Source organism: Nyctereutes procyonoides, unplaced genomic scaffold (genome assembly GCF_905146905.1).
Source record: "Nyctereutes procyonoides isolate TBG_1078 unplaced genomic scaffold, NYPRO_anot_genome, whole genome shotgun sequence".
Taxonomy (NCBI): Eukaryota; Metazoa; Chordata; class Mammalia; order Carnivora; family Canidae; genus Nyctereutes; species Nyctereutes procyonoides.
The window spans coordinates 38,481,717-38,506,517 of NW_026575133.1; the positions used below are offsets into that span (position 1 = coordinate 38,481,717).

The window sequence follows — 24,801 nt, forward strand, 5'->3', positions numbered from 1 at the left end:
AGGGACTGCACGGCTTCCTGTCGTTTACCATAATTTTATTTAAAGCAAAAAATAAAACATGAGTATGTTAACTGAAGAAGCAAAAGCCTAATGGCAAAAGAAATCTCTTACTCTCATGCAAAATGACTCTTAAATGTTTATAATATAATATATGGGGGAAACATACTCAAACATATGGTGGTGGTCTCCTAAGAGGCTCCGATCTATGACCGGGTAGCAGCAGGTACAAGTTACGGGTAAACTCGATATCCAGATCAGAGAAATGTCCGAGCCATATTTAAAGGGGATGACACTGGATTGACATTTGAAACGCCAGGGCTATTAGATAAGAAATAAACTCAACAGCATTTCAAGGCTCTGCTCTACTGTTCCAAATGCCAAAGTAAACATAATCAGTTAGCTACAAACACTATGGGAGAAAACAGCATACATAAGGATTTTTACTGCTTTTTGATATTTTACTCTTTTTCTTGAAATGTGCTGCATCACAGTCGTGATTTAGAATACGCTACAGAAAAAAAATTTAATAAACTCAATACTCTCGAGCTCGAGACAGCCTGCCAGACAGCATACCTTCGGGAGACTCCTCCTGGACGTACGTGCCGGTCAGATACCGGTGTACCAGAGCCGACTTGCCACTGGCCAAGTTACCCACGATTCCCTGAAACAAAGAACCGGATGACCGTTCGTTATCATTACGTCACACGAGTCGTCGATCTGCAAACGGAGAGAGGTTAACATGTGCCGTTAAGTGCAAGCACGATCATCACCCAGCGTCGGGGGGAAGGCCCCGAGCCCGGCTCATTAAACCCTCCTCCTGAAGTCAAAGGGGGTCCCCAAGCGCTCAATTTCCACCTCCCGCTCTCACGGGCCCTGCGGGCTCTAAGAGCGCCCACACGGTTTGGGCACGCACCAGCGGCGGCCTTCCTCCACGCCCTCGCCTGTGCCCGCACTGGGGGACCTCACTCCCTCTCCCTTCCCTGCGAGCTGCCCAGCAAGAACCCCCCTCTCCGTATTCTGATCTTTTCCTTTCCCACCAGAACTTTCCTCTCTGCATTAGAGCATGTCGAAATGAATTCTTTAAGAAATACAAAACAGGAGCCCTGTCTCTGGATGCGGGTCTCCTCCCACGAGAGCCCACCTCCCCTTTCCCACCGGGGCCAGGCTCAGGGCCATGCTTGCTCCCTCCCGGTCCCGGTCCCGGTCCCCACACTTCATCTCAAGTGCCGATCCTAGAGCTACAGGGATGCTGCCCCAGAGGTCAGCAGGGACTTCATTTCTAGAAGCACTAGCCTTTGTCTCGCTCCTGACCCAGCCCATCACCAGAAGCTGTAGATGAGATGAGCTTTCCTCAGATTCCCTGCCCTGGGCTTCCTCCTCGAATTTCCTCTCTGCCCTCGTGGGCTCCTTCCAGATCTCCTGGTTTCTTCTAGATCCTCCACTTTCATGCCCCCGCTGTGCCTGTTCTACCCCCCAGGAAGCTACTGATCCTCAATCTCATCCTCCAATACCCCAACCAGCCTCTCAACCCAGAAACATGGAAGCCACCCCAGATGGCCACCCCTCCCAGCCACGGAGCCCCTGCACTCATGGGCACCTTCCCGCTCACGCTGGGGCAGGCCTGCTGTCTACTGGATCACAGGGTGAGGGGACACACCTTAGCTGGTCTCTGCCTACAGGCTCCCCTCTTCACCCTCCAACACCAGGGAGATCCTAGAAACTGCCTCATCCTGGCCTGTCTCCAGACACTTGCACCCTTCTCCTCATCAACCACCTCCTGAAATACTATTCCTGCTCACTGGTCAGCAAGCCGTTCAGATGGCACCTCCTCTGAGAAGCCTTCCTAACGCCAGCCTCAAGTGGACGCCTCTCCTTGGGGCCCTCCTCGTGCCCTCCTCACCCCGCTGTCTCGTGACCTTTATTTTACCAGCGTCGCTGCACGGGTCTGACTGGCGATGCTGATGATTCCTAAAGGGCAGGGTCTGGGTCACCTTGTCTGTGGGTGCCAGCGTCACCCCCAGCCTGGGCGGACTCCCACCAGCACCGGCTGCATAAAGGAGCCAACAAGTGAATGGTCCAGCACGCGTACAAACAGAGAGAGGCTCCGCTGCTGCGGCACAACGCCAGGCGACGTGGGCAGATCCTAAATAAAGATGTTTCCCCTCTCGAGGTGACTCATGTCTTCTTTTTACCTGGGGCCTCTATAATCTGAGAATTTCTACCTATTAATTATTCTTTTGCTCAAGGGCACCTGCTGTTTGTCAGCTTCATGCTGAGAAAATCCAAACCAGTATGCCACAGAATTAAATTTTTAATTAAGATCAGAGTTTTCTCTTTCCTGAGGAGGAAAATGCTCCAAATCGCACACTGCTCGGTCTGTGCTTTGTGTCTGTGGCAGTACCTTTCCTCACACGCCAATGCTCTGCAGAGAAGGAGCTCAGCCTGCAGGAGGAGATAATCAATCAGGCCTGGGGAGGGCGGGGGAAGGCCCGCGCTACCGTCTGAACGGGCATCTCACAGACCTCCTTATATTCGCACCCCACGGGTCTTATGCTAATTGGAAACGCGCAGAACCTAAGAGCTGGGGGCACGAAGGAATAAAACAAGGGGGAAACGCGGTCACCGTCACTGAGCCACAGGCCCTGCGCCCTCACGTCCCACGGGGGCAAAGAGTGCCCTCTGCCTTCCCATTGATGTCATCCCGCACCTCACCACTTACCTGCTGCACGTGCAGTGTGCTGAAAAGAAGTCAGGCTGTCAGTGAAAATCCCCGCTGGGAACTCCATGAAAACCCACAACAGACAGGCTGTGACCAGTTGCTGACGCTCCCCCTACAGGCGGGCTGTCGAGGCTGGATCTACTCTCTGCCCGGCGACAAGCACCGAGCACCACCCCGGTACAGCCAGCGGCGTCTGGGCCCGAAAGCAACTGGTCACTGATTATCTGACCACAACACGACTTCAGAAAACATAAGGCATGGTACCACCACCCCTGAAAAGAAAGCAAACGCTGACATTTTTCCTCTGACAGATTCCAGAAGATTTATTGCAAGATATTACATAAAGAGTCCATTTGAGGCTCGTGATTATGTCATTTACTTGCTGTGTTTGCCGAAGAGAGTCAGGGATTCCGAAGGCGCTGACCTAAGGGGCCACCTGTCTTGGGGGGTGTCGTGTCGAACAATGGACACACACAGGCTGCCTCTGAACAAAGGGGCGCTTTCTGCAGAGGGACAGAGGGGGGACCCGCTGGGGCGGCCAGTGAGGAGCCGCCGGCCCTCCCCGGGGAGGGCGCTGTGACCAGAGCCGAGCAGAGCCGGCGTCAGCCGGGATCTGTCCATCCACGCGCAGCTCAGGGGCAGGACACACACAACTTCCTGCGCACGGATGCAGAACCACATTTCCTCATCCACGGGACGCGGCCAACCCTTCAGCACATTGGTGCAAACCTCAAGATGGTCACGTTTTGGGAACACGAATCCACGGTGGCTCTTGATGTAATCACCTCCTACACCTCTGAGCGTTCACTCCAGGAAATTACACGCTTTTGAAATGCCAGCAGAAAACCAGTTTTTAGGAGTGCGCAGCCTCTACTACAGGCTGGTATGAACACGTGGGCTCTAGCAGAACCCTTGACAAACTATCAAACTCGGGTCTAAACCAGAGGGTTCGATACTCAGCGATCATAGACTGTAACACGGTCAGAAGGGAGCCCCTAGCCTCGGGTGGCTCGTTCAATTTCACTTAATTAAATTTAAATGAGAATTTTAAAATCAGCTCCTCAGTCACACTGGCCACGCTTCAAGAGCCCAGCGGCCAAGTGGCGCCAGCAGCTAGCGCCCTGGGCAGCAAGACAGGAGGGTCCCATCGGTGCAGGAAGCTCAGCGGGCAGTGTTGATGCAGAGGCACTAAAGCACAGGTTCAAATCCCAGCTCCACCACTTGCTAACACTGAGGCTCTTGGGAGTTGTCAGGACGCTGAGGGCGCTTCCTCCTCTTGAAATAGGGGGGTAACAACAGGACGTGGTTCACGGGCAGTGGGCAGGCAAACGGGAGGTGCTTGTGTGACACACTGACAACACGCCCCGTGCAGAGCAAGCACTTGACAGCGCGGCCCGTGTCCTCATCACAACACCATTCCCATTCTGTTTGCTCCGACTGCAGAACGGAAAGGCACTCTGGCTGTTTTATGAACTTGAGGCTCTATCTGCAACTGGCAAATCTTCCAGAAAAACTCCCCATAACATTATTGCCAACTCTGTAGCATTCATTCAACAGGCGCTTCCTGAAGGTGTCCGCCCGATGGCATCAATCCTGTGCCAGGTACAGCGGATATAAAACACAAGAGAGAAAGAGGTGGCTGTCTCAAGGCCAGTCTTGCAGAACCCTGGCTTCAGGAAGGGCAGTGGGATCAACAGACTCTGTGTCTCCCACGAGGAAAGGGAGCTGCCAGCAAGGCTGCAGGGAAAGGTCAAGCTCTGGCGGGAAGGGCGAGGAGAAATGAGGAGGAGGTGGGCCCCGATGAGGATGCCCTGCGAAGACAGAGGGACGGGCATGTCAGCTGGGACCAGAGGCTTGCAGACCACCTGCAGACCTCAGCGTGTCTTCCCACGTCATCCTTTCTTATGTTTAAAAACATGTTTTTCCTGGTGACAAAAGTCATATACACTCTCTTCAAAGTCTGGACGTTCCTTATGGCTCCATCTCCTCATCTCAGAAGCGAGAAAGCTGAAGGGTCCTGCCCCTGCCCCAGGTCATCCACAAAGCACCACTGAGGTTGGGGCTAGTGAGTGTCCAAGGGCCTCTCGGGTAGGGTCCCTGGCAGACAGGCTGGAGCTGCCAACAGCAACATGGATCTCGGGAGAAAGACCGTATAACACACCAGTATATGTGAGGGGCCAGGGAGAACCAGGCAGGCCTGTGTCCAAGCCACATGTCACTGGTGGCACAGAACGAGGGCCTGTCTCCAGGCATTGTATGGTCAGGACCCACCACTGGAGTTCACACAAGTACACACACGTGCATATAAACATATATACGTATACACGTGCATGCACACACACCACATACAAATATACATTTGCACACACCATACACAAGTATACACACATGCACACATATGCAGATACACACATACCACATACACAAATATGTATATACATATCTACACAGATATACACACACATGCCACACACAAGTGTACATACACATATACACATATAAACGTTTATACAGACATATGCACCAAATCCAAGCATACGACACATACACACATAAATGTATATAGGTATACACACATGCACGCATACACACATCACACACAAGTATACATGCAAGTATATGTGAATGTATATATGCAGACACGAACACATACGTATATATGTGCAGACACACAGCACACGCATAAATGCACATAAATGTACATATGTATACACATGCATACATACCACACGTGTATGCAAATATATATATGTATATGCATATAAATGTATATACCATACACACACGCCACAAATGTACATATACACCGACACATGCATACATATAAATACATGCACAAATATAAATACACATATACACATAAATGTATATACATATACACAATCACATACACACCTAAATGTATATGTATACACATATATGCACATAAATGTACATGCGTATACATGCAGGTGTGACAGTTTACATACGCATGCCCCACAAGTATACACACATATGCGCATATATATGTATATATCCACACATGAATATATACATGCACAAATACACATATGCATATGTGCATATATCTATACACATACACACATGCATATATAAACACACGCCACACACATATACACGCATACACATAAATGTGTATATATACACCATACACATATATACACCATATACATATATACAAGCGTATGCATGCACAGCACACAAATATGCACATGTATATGCATCTATACACAAATATGTGTGTACCACAAATACACATCCATTTAGGCATGTAAATGCATATACAGGTGCACGTACATTCACGTACATATATATGCACACATGCCACACATAAATTCACATGTACACGTGTCAAATATACACATTTACGCATAAGTATATATACATACATAATATACAGCGCAACTATATATGCATATAAATACATATGCACACATATGCATATATATGCCCCCTGCAAATGTCCAAATATGCATATATGCACACATATAAACAAATTGTGCATATAAACATGTACACATACACGTGCCTGTAAATACACACACACACACACACACACACACATTTCTCTCAAATGCCACTTACATCATGACAAAGAATAGGATTATTTAAAACTCATACTAGTCCCTTCCTTCTACCCTAAGGTGGGGAACATGTAGTGGAGGTGTGGTTGCAAGAGAAGTCCCTTTTATGTAGAGCAATTTAAAGCTTTAAATAATCTCGATGAAAGAATATCTGAAGTTTTTAATTAAAAATAAAATTTTTTATGTTATTACTTTGTAACACAGTAAATGACCAGTCACATTTTTTAAATGATGAATTCCAAAGTTTAACCACTCATCACAGAAACCTTCCATGACATACTGGCAAAGGATAAAGCGGGCCACATCTGTGCACCTGTGCAGGACTCTGTTTCTCTCTCACACATACACATACACACACACACACATATACATGTGCAGCCCCAACAGAGAGAATGGCGGATGGACCCGGCCTTGCATGCACAGGGCCGCTCTGGCAGGCTGGCTGCTGCCAGCTGTCCCAGGCCCACTCAGGGCTCCCAGTCCCAACCTGTCAGTGACACTTGGCCTTTCCCAGGGATACACCCAGGAGTATGCCCCACGTGTGGGCCCCAGGGACAGCCAGGCCCCCGGGGCACGCAGGCCTGGGCGTGCTCACCGGCCTCATTCCACCTTATACAGAGTCCCGCTTCCTGCAGCCGAGGAACCACAACCATGGAGACCAGAAAAACCACTCACCACTTTGAGCTCCGGGACAGATCGACTTAACGTCCATTCCTGGCTATTCACAAAGGCATCTGTAAAATAAGAGGTAAAGCGAGGTTAGATTCCACAACTTACTTCAGTGCAGAGTCAAAATGCCCCCATGTGCCAGCCAGCCCCTTCCCAAACTAGAAAAATACCGAGGATAGTGGATGCCCACCTCCTCACACTACTCCCACCCCGTCCCTATCCCAAGTCTGTGTTTGTCTCCTAACCCATGACATACAGCTCGTCCAACAACCCCATGGGGCCTCCAGAACTCAGCTTTTCCCCCTTTAAACGTCCCTGCCTGAGCCCCACAGGCCCACGCTGTCCAGGGGGCAGTTACGACCCTTGTGATGCTGCTTCACTCGCAAGCGGGAAGATCAAGGAGGCCCCTGGCTTTCCAGCAACTGACCCTCTAGCCGCCAGGCAACTTCCGGTCTTTCAGTTTTTCACTAAGATGGTCTCCTCTGAAACCCCACCAACGCCCCCTTGGGAGAATGACTGAATTTTAAAAATCCAAATGTTCAAAATACAACAGCCATTTGTGGTTTAGAAGACTTTGTGGGGTGGGTTCCAATACACACAAACATATGATACGTAAAGATCCAGTCAAGACTCTAAGACATCAAAAAGACAGGGGGTTCCCAGCCACCGTGAGGACTTCTGCAGACCCAGCCCCATCCTGGCCAGCAGACTCGGGGTGGCCTCCCCTGGCCGGCCCCCTCTGCCCCTCACCTCACAGGTGCAGGTCAGGTGGGCTCACCCAATACAGATGACTCAATGACCTGCCTCCCCGTGCCTCTCACTCACCCCTTATCAGTGAAACCCCAAAACACCGCCCATACTGCGCACGTACGATGGAGCTGGGCTCCCAAAGAGGTGGCAGCTGTTCCCACCACAACCAGTCGAGGACAAACACCATCGTTCCTTATGGGGTTCCCTATTTATTTTCCACAAATTCAGAACTATCACCACTCTATGTATGTCCAAGAAGAAGTAAAGAGATTCACAAAATACCTAAAAGTCAAGGCATGCCATCGTTTTCAAATAAATACATGCTATTTGAATATCACGGCTGCGGGAATGGAAGCAAAGGGCATAGTCCTGCAGTTCCGCTGGGGGTTCCTATGCAGAAGGACAAGAAACGTGTCTGAAGGGAAGCCAGGCGAACACGATCCACGGAGACACAAAAAGGAAGTAGGCAGCCCCCCAACAAATCAGACCCCGCCAACCCTGCAAGGACACACCAGACGTGGGACAGCCCATCACAGAGGACTCTGTGGATTGGGAGAAGACAGGCGGCCTTCAGCGGCTGGGGCAGGCACGTCCAGTCACCTCCAAACTGATAAAGGGACTGGTGTCCCACATCAGAGACGCGCGACTCTGGGGGACCCGGGTGGCTGGCCAGCAGACAGAGTGGGTGGGCAGAGGTGCGTCACCAGAACTCAGGAGGCAAGACATTCGTGAAAGCAAAGGCGAGAGCAGCTTCTGCTCCCCCTGAAACGAGCACACACACAGGGCTGTAGAGACGCTGGAACACACAGGTGGTGCCTCTTTGCTTGCAAATACATCCCCACTCCGATGCCATGTTTGTGTTCGTGGCAAGAGATTAATAAAACTGATGCTTCGCTGACGACAAAAGAAAAACAAAAAACTCATCTTCCGTTAAAAAGGAAAACTATTTTAAAAACTTTCATCACTGGTCAGAACCTAATGCTGCCTCAGACAAGGCGCAATGAAAAATAACCACAGATCTGGAAAGATGGACATCCCAGGATGCGCCTTGATCCTTCCGTCGGGAACTCTGAGGCCCGGAGGCCGCGGCCCCGACCCGGGCGAGCGGACCCACCTCAGGGCGAGCAGCCCCAGGCCAGGCCAGCTGCCCTATTTCCTACTAAGTTCCCAAGGGCAGCGCCACTCGCAGAATGAAGGTGCTTTGGGGGCCAACACCTGGGAGTATGTGCCTGTGTGTCTGTGCACAAGCGTGCACACATGGATGTGTGTTCGCAAGTCAGCTGATATCAAGTCACAGAAGATGTGTCTCATTTTCAGAAGAGAGCATTCTGTACCCCACTCAACTCCCTTGCTTGGATAAAATAGTATTAAGAAAGCACATTCTTGGGAGCTGAAGCATCCACCTTCAGCTCAGGTCATGATCTCTGGGTCCTGGGATCGAGCCCTAAGATGGGGTCTGCTTGAAATTCTCCCTTTCCCCCTCTCTTGCTCTCAAATGAAAGAAAGAGAAAAAGAACAAGAAAAAGAAAAAGAGAAGAGAAGAAAAAGAAAAGAAAAAAGAAAAGAAAAGAAAAGAAAAGAAAAGAAAAGAAAAGAAAAGAAAAGAAAAGAAAAGAAAAGAAGAGAAAGAGGAAAGAAAGGGAGGGAGAGAAAGAGAGAGAGAGAGGAGGGAGGGAGGGAATAAATGCATTCTCAGGCACTGTCTTAAATGCTACGAAATTTGATTTTAAAATAAAACCCGGCAGTCACCACCGACTGCTCTTAGGCTGTCAGCAACACTGGGGCCCCTGGGCCGTTGTCCCTGTCGGGGGGGGGGGGGCAGCCCCGGCCGCCTGGTGCGGAGGGTAATCCACACGCAGTCGAGGAAAGGGAGACATGCAATCACTTCTTACCATTAACAAGGCAACAATTCGAATGACCTTACTTAAATTTAAATCAGGATATTAAGAAGAAAATCTCCAAGAACCCCAAGATGAGTTCCAAGATGACTGTGAAGTAGTAAGAACTTTTTCAGGAGTAAAAAACCCAAACTATCAGGTTGTCTGGGGCAGAAGTCAGGAGGCAGGCGGAGGACACAACCCTCCCGGGGATGGTTAACACGGATTCCTGGGGCTGGGGCCCTGAGGACACAGGGGGTGTAACGCAGAGGCAGGAAGCCACAGTTACTCAACATCAGGGGGAAATAGTATTATTAATAGAAGTTAAAATTCTTAGCCCTCGTTTTGTGATTGAATCAATAACACAATATGTAAAGTTGAGGGAAAACACAGCAAATCCCCGCTGCCAGAGGGGTCTGGGTCCAGAGGCCAGACGCACCCAAGTTACTGCTTTAGCACTCGAGGTAGCTCTAAATGACACGACATGGGCGCCAGCACAGTTCCTTCCAAACTTAACCCTGCGCAAGAAAATGCAAAGTCCAATAACCCTCAGAATGTCCAAGTGCTCTGCAAACACAGGTGCAAGCACAGTCACTACCAGGCCCAGGGCGGCGCTCCCACAACCGAACTTCCAAAGGTCAGGATCATTAGCGCTCACAAGAAGGGTGTGGATTCAAAATACCCGCGTGGTCAATTCAGGGCTGTCTTAGCAGGTTTTTTTTTTTTTTTTTTTTTTTAATTTATGATAGTCACAGAGAGAGAGAGGGAGAGAGGCAGAGACACAGGCAGAGGGAGAAGCAGGCTCCATGCACCGGGAGCCCGACGTGGGATTCGATCCCGGGTCTCCAGGATCACGCCCTGGGCCAAAGGCAGGCGCCAAACAGCTGCGCCACCCAGGGATCCCTTAGCAGGTTTTTTTATTTTTTGGCTTGCCTGTATTTCTTACAATCAACTTTCGTCAGTTTTAATAGTCTGGTTAAATATGCTATGAAATAAAAGTAGGTGGGCCCGTGCCCGGATTGCATTCCATGTAGGGGGAGGAGATGGAGACGCGAGTGTATTTATGCCACAGTGTTTTATCCCCGTTTGGGTGTCCCGCACTCTTGAGCGGTCAGCACGTCTACACAGTGCACGTCCGTGGAGAGTGGCTTCAGGGCTGCAGCATGAAGACCGCTGGTCCTGCTGCTGCCCGGGCTCCTGCCAAGTGCAATCACCTCCACTTACTTCCAGCAGATGCCTCACCAAGAGGATCCACTCGGTGCCGTAACAGGGGCCGGGGTCCCCAGTGCCAGTGTGCTGTGATCAGCTCTACTCGGCACCCCCTACACTCCTGCTCGACCTTCTGAGGGGAGAGCAGGACTCGACTTCCTAGCTCTGACCCTGCACTGCCGTTGGTGGGGAAGAATGTGGGGATTATACCAAACACCGAGGAGAAAGCCCCCTCCTCTAAGGAAAGCGTGCAGAGGCCAAAGGTGCCCCTGCACCTGTGTCAATCTGGCGTCTCCTCCTGGGACGCAGGGTCTGCCCTTGAGTCTGCAGATCCGCAGGCTAAGGTCCAAGTCCAGCTCTGCTTGAAAATGTAAGCAAGAGCTTCCGTCCACACGTCAGAGAAACGAGCCTCCGATTCTGAGCTGCCCTGCACTCCCGGCTCCAATACTGGCCTGACTACACCCCCGTATTACAGCACGACGGCACGCAGCCCGCTCGGCTCGGAAACAGACCGGACCCCCCCGGAGGACACACACAGACCAGGGCCCTTGGCGGGTCTCGGGAACGCATCTTCAGCGCTTGCCCCCAGACATCCCAAAGTCCGTCCTTGTTCTTTTAAGAGACACAGCCACAGAAAACTCCAGGCTTATTTCAGAGAAAAGCTCCTCTCCCCACAGTACAAACTGCTTTTCTAAGACAAGCATGAAAAAAAGCAAAGGGGCAGGAAGGCTGTCTTTCCAGAACCTTCCAGGCCACCTCCAGTCACACATTAGAGACAAGACTCTGGACCCCAAGGGATACAAATACCCACTGATGCTGACAGGTAGGAGAACGGACCTATGAGCATCTGGGCCAGGGACCCACAGGAAGAAACAAGACAAAAACCAAAACCCAAACCAAAGCTATCCAGTTGTTTACTTTTATTTTTATTCCAAGTAGAACAGTATCGTTTCCCTTGCCTGGCTGCTCTTGAAACTCGAGCGGACTACTCATCGCTTCGTTCTCTGCTTGCTCCTAACAGTAACTGAGGAACTCGGCTCTAGGTTTGCCCTCAAAATACTCACACACAAACCACAAATGTAACCAGGAAATTTAAGGCCCTCATTATAGGATACACAAAATACACGCTCCAACTTGAAAGTCAGAGATGTCCCTTTTTGGCAAACCCCCCTGTGTGCCGAAGAGGAGCAGGAGCACAACGGGGCACGGGTGGGCGGGTGGGGGTACCTGCCTGGTCCCGACTGCTTCGTCAGCTCCGTGCTGCCCATCAGGGCTCATGACTGATCATCTAACTCCTAATGGTAGGAACGCACGCGAAGAAAGGGCCCGAGAGCACACGGGGCTCAGGACCTCTGTATTAGACTTTAGAAAACCCGGTTTTATCTTTGTGCCGTTGTATCATGTACCGTCGCAGCACCAACTCTTCCACGCTCTTGACTTGAACTTGATGTATTAAAGGCGAAAATTCGGGCAGCCCAGGGGGCTCAGCGGTTTATCGCCCCCTTTGGCCCAGGGCGTGATCCTGGGGACCCAGGATCCAGTCCCACGTCGGGCTCCCTGCATGGAGCCTGCTTCTCCCTCTGCCTGTGTCTCTGCCTCTCTCTGTCTCTCCCTGTGTCTCTCATGAGTAAATAAATAAAATCTTAAAAAAAAAAAAAGCGAAAACTCAAGTATTGAAACGGACAGAATTTTGCAAACCTGCTAAAAATTACACCTTGTCCTTCAGCATTTTTCCTCCGACATCCCCGAGTTCATTTAAATGCAGGGCACGCATGAAGATGGCCACAGCCCACATTAGCCTTCTGGTTCTAGCCGGAACCAGGAACGCTGGGGTAAAAGCCAGCAGTGCAAGCACCTCTTCCTCATGTCCCGTTTCTGCTGAGCCTGGACCAACCAGTTAGGTTTTGACCTCAGAGAAAAGCATCAAGCTGTGGGGCGACCCACTTCGAGCTGAAAATGAGCATGCTTTGTAAGGATAAACACGCAAATCTACTGGCATAGCAGTAAATCTCAATGAAAATAATTAAGCGGAATCCCAGGGTGGCTCAGTGGTTTGGTGCCTGCCTTTGGCCCAGGGTGCAATCCTGGGGTCCCGGGATCGAGTCCCATGTCGGGCTCCTGGCGTGGAGCCTGCTTCTCCCTCTGCCTGTGTCTCTGCCCCTCTCTATCATAAATAAATTATAATAAATAAATAATAATAAATAAATAAATAAATAAATAAATAAATAAATAAATTTATTTTAAAAAAAGAAAATAATTAAGCATGATATTATTAGCATATCAGGTGGGGTGAGGCTACAGTTAAAAACGGGAGGCATTTTATTTTCTCCTGGCCCTCCAGCCCCCAACCCTTCCCACCGACACGGATTTCCTCTCGCCCCTAACGCCAGTGGGAGAGACTTCTCAGAAGCACAGGCGTTAGGAGGAAAAGCACATATCTTCTTTACAAAAGACAATTAAATTTCGTTGCCATCCAGGCAAACAATGTGATTTCCCCATCACAACTAATTTGGAGACAAATGATTCCAGTAATAAGAAAAAAAAAGAAGAAGAAGAAGAAGAAAATTGCCCAGAGTACATGTGACTTTACCACTGTCTACTTAACGAGTAATAACAACCCTGTGCATACACAGGAAATGAAGCCCATAGAGAAAACAAAAGATGGTGCTGTGCTCGTGTTCTGTGATCGAGCACACGCTGGGCCCAGGCTCAGGAGCCACCAGGGCGGCCTGTGGGTAGGTCCTCGCTGCTCCCGCTGCACAGGGCCAAGGTCACATCAGCAGTGGCAGATTTTAAATCCCTCTCTACTTTACTGTTGCTCAGACCTCCTCCTCACCCCACTCTGCCTCAGGCTCATCAGCCCAGGCTCATCCTAACAAGAACCTCAGGATCTTGACAAGAAGAACCAGCTGGCGAGGATGTGGAGCAAAAGGAACCCTCGTGCACCGCCGGCGGGAATGCAGACTGGTGCAGCCCCTGGGGGGAACCCTATGAAGGTTCCTCGAAATAGTAAAAATAAAAATGCTGTATGATCCAGTGATTCCGCTACTGGGTATTTTCCCCAGAAGAACAACGAAAACACTAATTCAAAAGGGTCCACGCACCCCTATGGTTACTGCAGCATTATTTACAAGAGCCAAGACAGGGATGTGGCCCAATTGGCCGTAGGCAGGTGAATGGATAAAGAAATGGAGTACTAATCATTATAAAAAAGAATGAGGGATCCCTGGGTGGCGCAGCGGTTTGGCGCCTGCCTTTGGCCCAGGGCGCGATCCTGGAGACCCGGGATCGAGTCCCACGTCGGGCTCCCGGTGCATGGAGCCTGCTTCTCCCTCTGCCTGTGTCTCTGCCTCTCTCTCTGACTATCATAAAAAAAAAAAAAACTTTAAAAAAAAAAAAAAAAAAAAAAAAGAATGAGATATTGCCATTTGCAACATGGGTGGATCTGAAAATATTATGCTAAAAGAAAGATCAGTGAGACACAAATACCATATAATTGCACTTACATGTGGAATCTAAAAAAAGAAAAGAAACAGAAACAAGAATCATAAATGCAGAGAACAAATTGGTTGTTGCTGGAGGGGACGGCAGTGGGGATGGGTGAAAGCACTGAAGGGGACAAAGCGGTACAACCTTCCAGCTATAAAGTACACAAGCCATGGGAATAAAGCCAATAATGCTATAATAACGTTGTATGGGGACAGATGGGACCACACGGGTCCTGGAGCACTGAGCAAGGTGCAGACTTGACCAAGCACTACGTTGTACACCTGAAGGTAAGGTAACATTGTGTGCCACCAATACACTTTCAGATTTTATTTATTTATTCGACAGAAAGAGCAAGCACACAAGCAGAGGGAGCAGCAGGCAGAGGGAGAGGGAGAAGCAGGCTCCCCACTGAGCAGGGCCGGAAGCCGCTGGATCCAGGGTTATCTCAGCGCCACAGCAGAGTGTTTGGTAGCATGCTATTTCTGATCGTTTTGTTAAATGAATAAAACAGAAATACAAAGACTTTTTCATTTACAATTTTATCTGACAGAGACAACACAAGAAGAGGGAGGGGCAGAGGGAGAAGCAGATTCCCCACTGCACAGGGAGCCCGACATGGGACTCGATCCCAGGACGCTGAGATCATGACCTGAGCCGAAGGCAGATACTTAACTGACTGAGCCACCCCCCAATATACTTCAATCTAGAAAGAACTTCAGAATCTGCATTTCCAACAAGCTCCCCACAGGAGTTCTTGACCTAGTTACTCTAGTTCTTCAGCTTTATAATATTTGCTAAGTGGATGCTGCAAATGCAAAATTCTAACTGCAGGGGACGGGAGCCCCGTTTCTCCCACCTGGCCCACCACCCTGATGATGTTCAGGGCTCACGGCAGAGGGAACTCAGTGCCAGAGCCTCGGAGCCTGAAGTCCTGGTTGGGGTGGCCTTGAACTTGGGTGACGACTTCCTGAGTCTGACCCTTGTTCCCTCCTCAGTAAAATGCAAGCATTTCCCTCCTACGGATTCCACGAGGAATGATGGAGCCTGTGCCCAGTGAAGGGCCTGACCACCCACAGTGGAAACCCTCCTGCTGCCTTGGAGGGGGTGATAAAGAACAAGGCTTCGGTGCCCTGTTCCTGGGGTGTCACAGCCACTAGGGTGGACACACACTCCTGTCCAGCCACAGGGGGGACTGATATGACATGTGGCTAAGAAAGCACTGGTCCAGCAAGCACACCAAGGCTACCATGGTGCAAAGCATCCTAAGTCTCAACTGAAGAAAACCGGCTAAAAGATACCATCCGTTGGTTTCAATCCCGGTCCAATTTACATTATGTTGAATCAGGTGTTCACTGCTGTTTTGCAGATCAAAGGTGGTTGAAAACTGGCAGCTTCATACGGTTCTACCTATGGCAGGCACATAAGACCGCACAGGCAAAAATCATACCCACACGGTGTGATTACTAATACAGATCAGAAGTGCTGCAGAATTCTGAAATCCTGAAAATCCCTCCAATCACAGGAACAGAGCAAGAGGACAAATAGGCTAACCCAAGAGCTCTTCCAAGGGACCTGAACCGCAATAAAGCTCCACCTGCCGGAACCCCACCTCCCCAGCCTGTGAGACTCTAGCTACCCAAGGACTGGGGAGGCCAACCCAGCCTCCACTTAGGCTCCGGTTCCTCTTCTTGCCCTGAGCCCTCCTCGGAGCTGAGAGCTTGCAGCTAGAGGCTCACCAGCAATCATCTCACGCTCTCATCTCTCACTGCATTAAACTCGCCATCCTCTGGCTTGGCGGGCTCAATCCCCAGCAGAGCTACGGACTCTGATTTCTTCTCCCAAATTATCAACCGGAAGCACAGCATGCGGCCACAATTAGAACTTTATGGTCTCTCGTCCCCTCCCCTCCTGATCCTGATCCCATTTGGCTCCAGTGATCACAAATACAGGTTCCAAGCAAAACTCGTGAAATTATACACAAGGGTTATACTTTTTTAACCCTTAATTTAAAGGGTTTTTTTAAAAAAAAAAAAAAAAAAAAAAGAACCTGACATTGCAGGTGAGATTTTTAAAACAATGCATTATCTCAGGGATTGAGATGCCCATTTAAAAACCTTAAATTTGGCTCAGCGGTTTAGTGCCGCCTTCAGCCCAGGACCTGATCCTGAAGACTCGGGATCGAGTCCCATGTCAGGGTCCCCACATGGAGCCTGCTTCTCCTTCTGCCTGTGTCTCTGCCTCTTTCTCTCTCTTTCTCTGTGTCTCTCATGAATAAATAAATAAAATCTTTTAAAAAAATTTTTTAAAAACCTTAAATTTCACAAGGACTTAAAAAAAAAAAAAACAATTCTTTTTTAGCGAGCTAAACGAGCCCACACGAGCCCTGGTGTGAAACAGAAAAATGAAGGAACCTTTACTTTTACTTTAAAGCATGTGTAATCCCAAAACATAAATCAAAACAACAGGAAAAAAGCAAGCACATCTACACGGAGGAAGAGCACTGCTGGAGACCCTGGCTCCCACCGCGGCATCATTTCTGTGCTGAGAAAGGAAGTGCATGTCCTTAATAAAATAAAGAAACCCACTTCAATGCAGCAGGAAAGAGCCATGCCACAAACTGGTTAATACGCTGATGACTCGCAAAAAGGAGGACTTAACAGAAGCTCACTGGCACCATTTGCCAGAGTATGATTTAATTTCTTATTTGGAAATCTTTGAATCTCTATAATAAATGGAATAAAGCATAGACCATTGGGATACCAGATTCATGTTAGGGTTCCTTGAAAGTTCAGGTTGCTTTTCAGTGGCCTCAAAGATCCACAGACAAAAAAGCTCCCCCCACCCTACCCCACCCCCATTCATTAGCTGCGCCCGGTACAGGGTGACAAGCAGGCCCACCAAGATGCCCCAATCTCACCACCAGGTTCACACCAGCAATGCCACCCCAGGCATCTCCCCCCACGAGCCTTGGTGTGACCCAAAACCCTTTGGGGGAATTACTGGCCATTAGTGGGACCCTTTCTTTTCTCCTCTAAGGAGCCCCCAAGGCAAAACTGCTGCCACCCAGATGAACTCTTGGGAACTTGCAAGGTTTTAAGTCTCCAGAGGATGAGGACTCCCTTCCCTACACCGTCCTCAACAGCGTCCCTGAGTGCTTCATGGCACACCCTGTTCCCAAGCCCTGAGAACACTGCTGCCATGGCTGGCGGGGAAGGAACAGCTCGGAACAGACTGGTGTCTGAGGGTGAGAGAAGGAGAGGGTGTGAGGACCTGGGCATGAGAAAGGAGAGGAAGAAGTCAGATGCCCACCCAGAGCCTCAAGGAGGACAGGAGAGCCAGCCGGGAAGGCCTCTTCTGTGCAGCTTCAGGCCTCTGAACACCTGTGTCTCCTTCAGGAGGACACGCATTTCCCTGCTGATGCTGCTTCTGACAGTTTATTCACAAACAAGAACTTGACAATCCCACAGCCCATGCCCGGACTCCATCGGATCCCCAAATTCACTGTTACAGAAACCAGGGTGCTGCCTGTCGTCCCAGCAGATGTCTTTCTGGGGCAGCTTTGGGTCCCCAAGCAGGATAACCCTACGTCCCAGCCCGTGTCAACCTAAGACACAGAACACAAGGTCTGTCCCTAAATGGTGTCTCAACGCTGGGGTCCCAAGAACTGCCCACACACGGGCCCCAGAAACACCTGCTGCGGCTCCCTTGGCACTTGTGGCAAAACATCACACCCTGTTGTCTGCTTACTGCAGGGTCTCCCTCCTAGTTTTAACTACCAAACCCCGACAGCGAGGGGCGAGTTTAGACACCATCACTGGGAGCCAGTCGGCTGCAGGACACGCAGTCCGACGAGGCCTTGTCTGCTACCTCGCCTGCGCAGGAAGGAAGGCGCACCTTCCAGGCCGTGAAGACACCATCGATCAACAACGGTTTCCAAAGTTGGGTTTTGAATTACGCTAACCCTTAGGGTAGCAGAATGCAACCTGGGCGTGGCTGTTCACTTTCCGGAGCCTAGTTCACAGCAATGCAGAGTAAATTCTGGCCACAAAATGCTCCAGAGGTTTTAGAAAAAGAGAGAGACTCAACCAAGTGTTTGGGGAATCCCACATAACCAGTGGGAATTCAAAGGGGTCACAAAAACTTCAGGGAAAAAAAAAAATACATCCAACTTCAAACATCTATCAGGGTGGCAAGCAGAAATGTTACAAAAAGCCAGGCCAATCTCCCCAGCTAAACCAACTGCTGCCACCCCAAACCTTATCTTCTACTTCAAGCTTTCTACACCAAGACAAGCCCAGACCAAAGGCACTGCCCGTGTCTGCAGGTCTCCCGGGTCCTGGGCCCCAAACCAGTCAGACGCAGCCTGTCCCACTCCCAGGCAGTAAAGACTATTGAGCAAGGAGAGCCGCGCTCTAACGGTGAGGATCTCGGGACACCTCGCCTCACCAGGCTTCTCTTCTCTCCTTCCTTCCTTCCTTCCCACACAAGCCAGGGGTCACAGCCCGTCAGATGCCCGCAGTGCTCCAGGCCGCCAACACCCACCGCATGGCCCCCACCTGCCACAGGGGAGGTCTCCCTCCAGCCCCTCCCTGCTGCCAGGGGAGCTCTGCTACCCCAGGATCTTAGCACAGACCATACTTCAGGAGGACCGGTGGCTGGGCTCCGGTGACCAGCTCCTGTGATGTGGGAGTTAACAAGAACTTTAAATGTGGGGCTGGTGAGATGAACAGTTAAGAAAGAGTAATGGCATCCACTGCACAGGGCTGCTGTAGGAAGTGTCCCGACACAGTGACCCTAGCAACACCCGGGCCACGGCCCCACGGCCACCACGCCAGGCGTCCTGGCCAAGGACATTGGGTCTCCTGCCGGTGGCTCCTGGCACTTCTAAGAAGCAGCAGAACCTTGTCTCTCAGACCAGTCAGCTTCTACAAGACTTAAAACTGTGAAAATACATTTTAAAGGATACTTGAAAACATTTTAACACCTCAAATCAAACTGCAGGATCCTTGAAAAGGCAGATGTTGAAATAAGGACATGTGATGAAAAGGCAGCAATCAGAAATTACGAGAGAAAACGGAATCGGCAGGTCAAATTCACAGCCGTCTTTCTGAGATGGTTTACAACTGCTTCTCTTACGGAGCTTTGCGTGGACCCAAGGATTAAGGGGGAATTTCTACCGCGCGGCTTAGATGCCAGAGGCAGGCAACACCCACTGTACTTGTGGAGGTTAAGACGAAGCTGAAATAGGCAGTTTCCCCTGGTTAAATCAAATGCTGAAGAAAATCGAGGAGAACAAGCTCGAAGGTGTGCAATTCGTATACAGGATGTGTCAGTCCGAGCTGGAGAGGACCCGGCCAGGCAGTCTGAATTCCATGAAGAATTGTATGTACAAGGCCAGTGTGCATTTTTAAATTCATGGTGCAACCGATGCTTCTGATGAGGGATGGCTTGATGATAGAGGACAATGAATCCGGAAGAGGACAGAGGTTGAGCGATCAGAATTCACCTGTTCCCGGGAGCCCTGGTGGGGTCCCTGGGCCCCAGGGAGACAGAAGGTGCAGAGTCCGCTCTGTCACCACCGCCAAGAAATGTGACTCCCTCTGGGGCTGCGAGGAGTCCATCGGGTCAGCCGCTTCTCCAGGAGCTTCGGGGGACAGGTTTGCTGGAAGGCGGGGACGCTTGCTTCAGACCTACCCTCTGCACCCAACAGCCCGGCGATTTGGGGCAAGTCATCTCGGTTCTTTGGGCCTCAATCTCGTTGTCAGGGGCCTTCTGGATCTCATATCCTGGGCTCTTCTCTTGCAGGAACAGCCTTCTACCCACACAGCCACGAGCGCCTGGGTCAGTCCCAACACCTCTCACCGAAGTGGACCCACACTGACCCCCAGGGAGGCTTCAGAGGACCCGGATCTTTCCCACGGCCTCATCAGGGCCTTCCACTAACATAACCCTCAACCTAATGTCGATAAAAGCAAGTCAAAACAAACTGGAGCAAAAGGGGTAGCTCTTTTGGGCGGGGTGGTGGGGGACAGAGCTCATCTTGGGATTAGCCTGAGTGATTCCTCCCCACACAGAATAAATCTGCAGCCCGGGGACAGGAAATGGGCAGTGATTTCACGGTGCCACGACCAATTCTGTGGCTGCCTTACATGATTAAAATACTGCCCATTAGCTCGTGATGCCCGGCAAATCTAATCATGGTCCTGGCAGTGGTCTGCTGTGCCGGCCAACATCACGGATCCGTCTCCCTCTCCGTGGGCTCGCTCGAGGCCTCACATCTAGGACTATGCTGGCAGCCACAGAGGACAGACGCCGGGTCACCTCCATTGTCATACTTAAATGCCCACTGAGCACTCCAGGACCCCATGTGACCGGGGTCCCCCTCTGTTATGGACATCCGGGTCAGTGCAGGTGGCGGGCAGGAACTGGAAAACCAAACAAGGGTGCCAACCTCACCGCCCTCCGGGTCAGGGGAGCGCCCACTGTGGGACTGCCAGGCCTGGCCCCCCAGGCCTGCTCCTTCTCGACCCTCCTCTGTTCTCAGCACAGAAGAATCACACAGAAAGGGACGCGACCATGAAGTCCATGCAGAGGGGCTGGTGATGGTCATGGCATCATCAGCGCCTCAGCCTGACGATGCCACGTGGCACCTCCGAGCGTCCACGTCAGCCTGCTCGTGAAGCCCCCTGGGAAGGACAGTCGCCACCCTGCTCATCTGCTTTTTTCCTTCAGGCCTGATGCTCCCACAGTCCTGTGCGCGTAGATGGTCTCCTGGTACCTCTCCCCCTCTATCCCCCAGCACAGTGTCCCCGCTGCACCTGACCCTGGGCGCCCTGCTCCGCTCAGCAGTCGCTGCTGTCATGGCCTGGGGGCGCGGGGGCACGCCTCACCCTACAAGCTACTATGCCCGGCACAAAGCCTGGCTGTGCATGAGAAAGTCCCACAACAAATTAAATAGAATACAGAATACATTGAGCATAAAGACTGCATTACGGGACACGTCAGCTGAGCCCACGGATGTACGCCAGGTATTTAGTTAGATGGACAGCATACCAACAGCTGCAAAGGTTGTCTGGAGTTCTAGCCAACCGATCATACAGCAGAGGCTTCTCCGAGGGGCGGACGCAGGGGGATTTTATCTCTTTCAGTGATTTGGGTCCTGTTTTAATTCTCTGCCGAGGGCACATATTATTTCTGTAATAAGAAAAGCCAGTAATACTTTCTCCGGAGTAGCTCCTTTGTTCTGCGCCTAAGAACTATAGTGTCAGACGCCTCATCCTCCTGGTGATCAAAGAGGCAAACCATGGAGGCTTTAAAGGTCAGCCTCACCGTCCGGGCATCACAGAGCATGATTAAGAAGGAAACACGGGAGAAGGTCCCCACCAGTTCTGTGATGCTCAGTCCTCAGACTATGAAGGTCAGAGATCCCAACCTGGTCATGAAGTTGCAAAGTCCATTTAATAGTAAAATAAGAGACATGAGCTCTTGTGATGTATCTGTTCCCCAGCTCTGAGCCGCTGCTTGGCCACCCTCTCCCTCCCCCCCAATCAGCACTCTCTGCCCACCTGGTAGAGCTCGCGGTTGCTTCGGCAAACATGCTGCACCGGGAGGCTCTGCTGGGCATCCCTGCGAACGCCGTGCAGGTAAAGTCAGCCAGATTTGGGAAGAAGGAACCGGAGTCCCCACACTTCCTGGTGCCGACTCACGTCTAGTAACGTGTCCTAAGTCTGAGGAGTGTCCACTGTCTGACCACACCAGGAACCAAGCAGGTGCACAGAAGCAGGCTTCCTAATCCTTGTCTTCATTATTCTTTATGCTACTAAACCTTAAAGCTAAATGGACAGTTACCTATACTCCTTCCAATATCATATAGCGATCTCTTTCACCTTTTATGAAATGTTCCATATATTTTGCAAAATTAGGAGACATTCAAACTGCTGTATTTTCCAAATGGGAAAGCCATCAATTACCGCCTGCTAGGGAGCAACCCATAGGACCTGCTCCTACTGCAGACAAACCAAAAATATTTCTGGTAGACAGAAGATGTTCTATGCAAGAATTAAAAAAAAAAAAAACTAATTAAGGGGAGCCTGGGTCGCTCAGTCGTTGAAGTGTCTGCCTCTGGACTAGTCATGATCCTGGGGTCCTGGGATCGAGTTCCGCATTGGGCTCCCTGCTCAGAGAGGAGCCTGCTTCTCCCTCCGCCTCTGCCCCGCCCCCAGCTCATGTGCTCTCTCTCTTGCTCACTTGATCTCCTTCTCAAATAAATAAAGTCGTAAAAAAAAAAAAAAGGCTAAGATCAATTCTCAACTTGGTAAGATGGCCAAGTACTACTTCTAACGAGGTTATAAGGAGTTTTCAGGATTATTTTTGCACGACCACATGGGTGGGGCTCTGTCCTTCCCTCTGCCCTCAGTGCCTGGCTGTGGAGTGCTGGTGGCTGAGACTCCTCCAGTGACTGCCCTGGGAATGAAGAGTGGGGCACCCCAAGGACATGACCCCTGAAAGGCACACAGATCAGTCATGGGTATGAAGGCCCGGCCCCCTCACCTAACTTGGGACACTGAGAATTGTCCCAGTCCAGTCAGACTTTGCCGACCTCCTCAGGGTGTCTAAACCCCTCTGGTGGCTGCACTGCAGCCCAAAGCCACCCTCCTCCCAAGAGCAGGCCTCAGGAAATGCCCTGCATGCTGCTCTCCCCTGCAGAGCTGGCTTCTGGAGGAGCTGACCTCCCACAACGGCTGTACCCAATGGGAAATGCTGCAGAACATACATAGAGCTTCCACCAAGAAGGTTCTCAGCCCACAGAGCCAGACCCAGGGAGGCGCCTCCCTGGGTCTGGCACAGGGAACACAGGTAACAGCATTTCCCCCGTTCACGGCACCCGGCCAGTTTCCTGACGTAACCACCCACAGCACGTACTACTGCTCACTCACTGACTCACTCATTCACCCGGGCTTCCTGCAGCCAGGCCCCATGCCATGAATTACGGAGATACTCATGACCAACTCCAACTTGATGCTACCCTCGGGAAGCATCAGTCTAGAGTAGATGACCAACAAGCCCACAAAGAGAAGTGTAAAGACAGACCATGAGCATACTAGGCAGGAGCACAAGAGCGCTTGTCCGGGGGGAGGCTGGCTCGGGGAGGGCCAGCAGAAAGCCTTCTCCGAGGCACTGGGCATCTACACGCTGGCACACAGAGGAAGAGGGGCAGGCCCCACTCGGAGGGGGACGGAAGGGAACGGGATGAAGCATGCCTTGACATCACGTTGTTGGAGAGGTCAGATATTATCGTGTTGGCAGTGGAAGTCAGCTGGTGGCTTTAGGCTGAAAAGGTGACATAAGTCACACGTTTTGCCTGATGTGCAAGACCAGGCTGCAGAGGACAAGCTGGAAGGCCCCTCCCACTCCTGCAGACCCAGTGGTGGAGGTATGGAAGGAGGAAAGCAGACAGGAGAGGAGTGGAGGAGGGAGAGAGTAGAGGAGAAGAGCAGCCCTCTCAGCACCACTGGGGCGGGTTGGGGGGGGCACTGAGGGACCAGACGCAACAGGAGGCCAGCTGTCTAGCTGACGGAGCAGAGGGAAGGTGGACAGCAAGCTCAGATCCAGGGAGAGGCTAGAGGCGCAGGGGTGGGGGTGAGGAGAACCTACCCAGAGGCATCTACACCTACCCATGATGGTCACTGGCCATGCAGGGGCTGTTCCCATGGAGCCTGCCAAGGAGGCCCCCTCAGTGTTTGGCTTAGGATACAAAGCCCCTGGGATAGATGCGCATATCTGGTGTCTGAAGTCATTCTGTTTCACTGATTTACATCCTCCGAACAAAGCTTTATGGTTTTGGTAATTTGGTCTACCTTGCAACTAGCTATCATGATGGTGCTCAAGTCTTTGAAGTTTCCCAACATGCTGCAGGTTTATGTGTACTAGGAAATTTACTTTTGCATCCCCCCCTTCCCTCCAGCTCCCTGGAGCTCATCAGCCCCTGGCCCCAAGTGTGGTAAGGGCTTCATCCCCACGGGTGGGGGGGGGTGAGGGGGCACCTGGATGCCACACAGACAGGGGAAGGAAGGGGCAGTGCAGCACCTGCCAACAACTAACCATGCTTATCTGACCAGCTTAGACCAAGCGTCGCTCTGTGGTGGGGGGAGGGAGGAGGAAGGTGAATCAGAGCCAGCCACAGACTCCTGGATGCCTCAACTTGAGGCTGTAAGCATATCAGTTTACTTTTGTTTGCTACAATGGAAATGGGTGGAAATTCCTGCCTAGGAGAGTCAAAGGCCCACCTGTCCCCTCCCTGGATGAGCAGCAGCAGAGCCATCTGCCGAGGCGCCAGCCTTTCCCAGGGCAGCAGTGGACCCTACAGCCTGGACCCTCAGGAAGAGGAACGTTTGCATGGGCTCTGCCTGGCATGGGGAATGGGATCTGGGGGGAGGGAGAGGATCTCCTAGTAGACAACCCCCAACGCAGGGCTCCAGCCCTCAGATCTGAGCCTTCTGAGATC

General features: G+C 51.0%; 1 protein-coding gene across 6 annotated transcripts in view; it reads right to left on the reverse strand.

Moving 5' to 3' along the window:
• Positions 1 to 24,801, reverse strand: part of AGAP1 (ArfGAP with GTPase domain, ankyrin repeat and PH domain 1) — a 533,866-nt gene that overhangs the window by 344,439 nt on the left and 164,626 nt on the right. For all 6 annotated transcript variants that reach the window (XM_055346220.1, XM_055346218.1, XM_055346217.1 and 3 more), the window contains exons 2-3: positions 6,979 to 7,037; positions 574 to 661 (exon numbers count right to left, since the gene is read on the reverse strand). In XM_055346220.1, the coding sequence (XP_055202195.1) occupies positions 574 to 661; positions 6,979 to 7,037 (147 nt within the window). The remainder of the gene's footprint in view (positions 1 to 573; positions 662 to 6,978; positions 7,038 to 24,801) is intronic.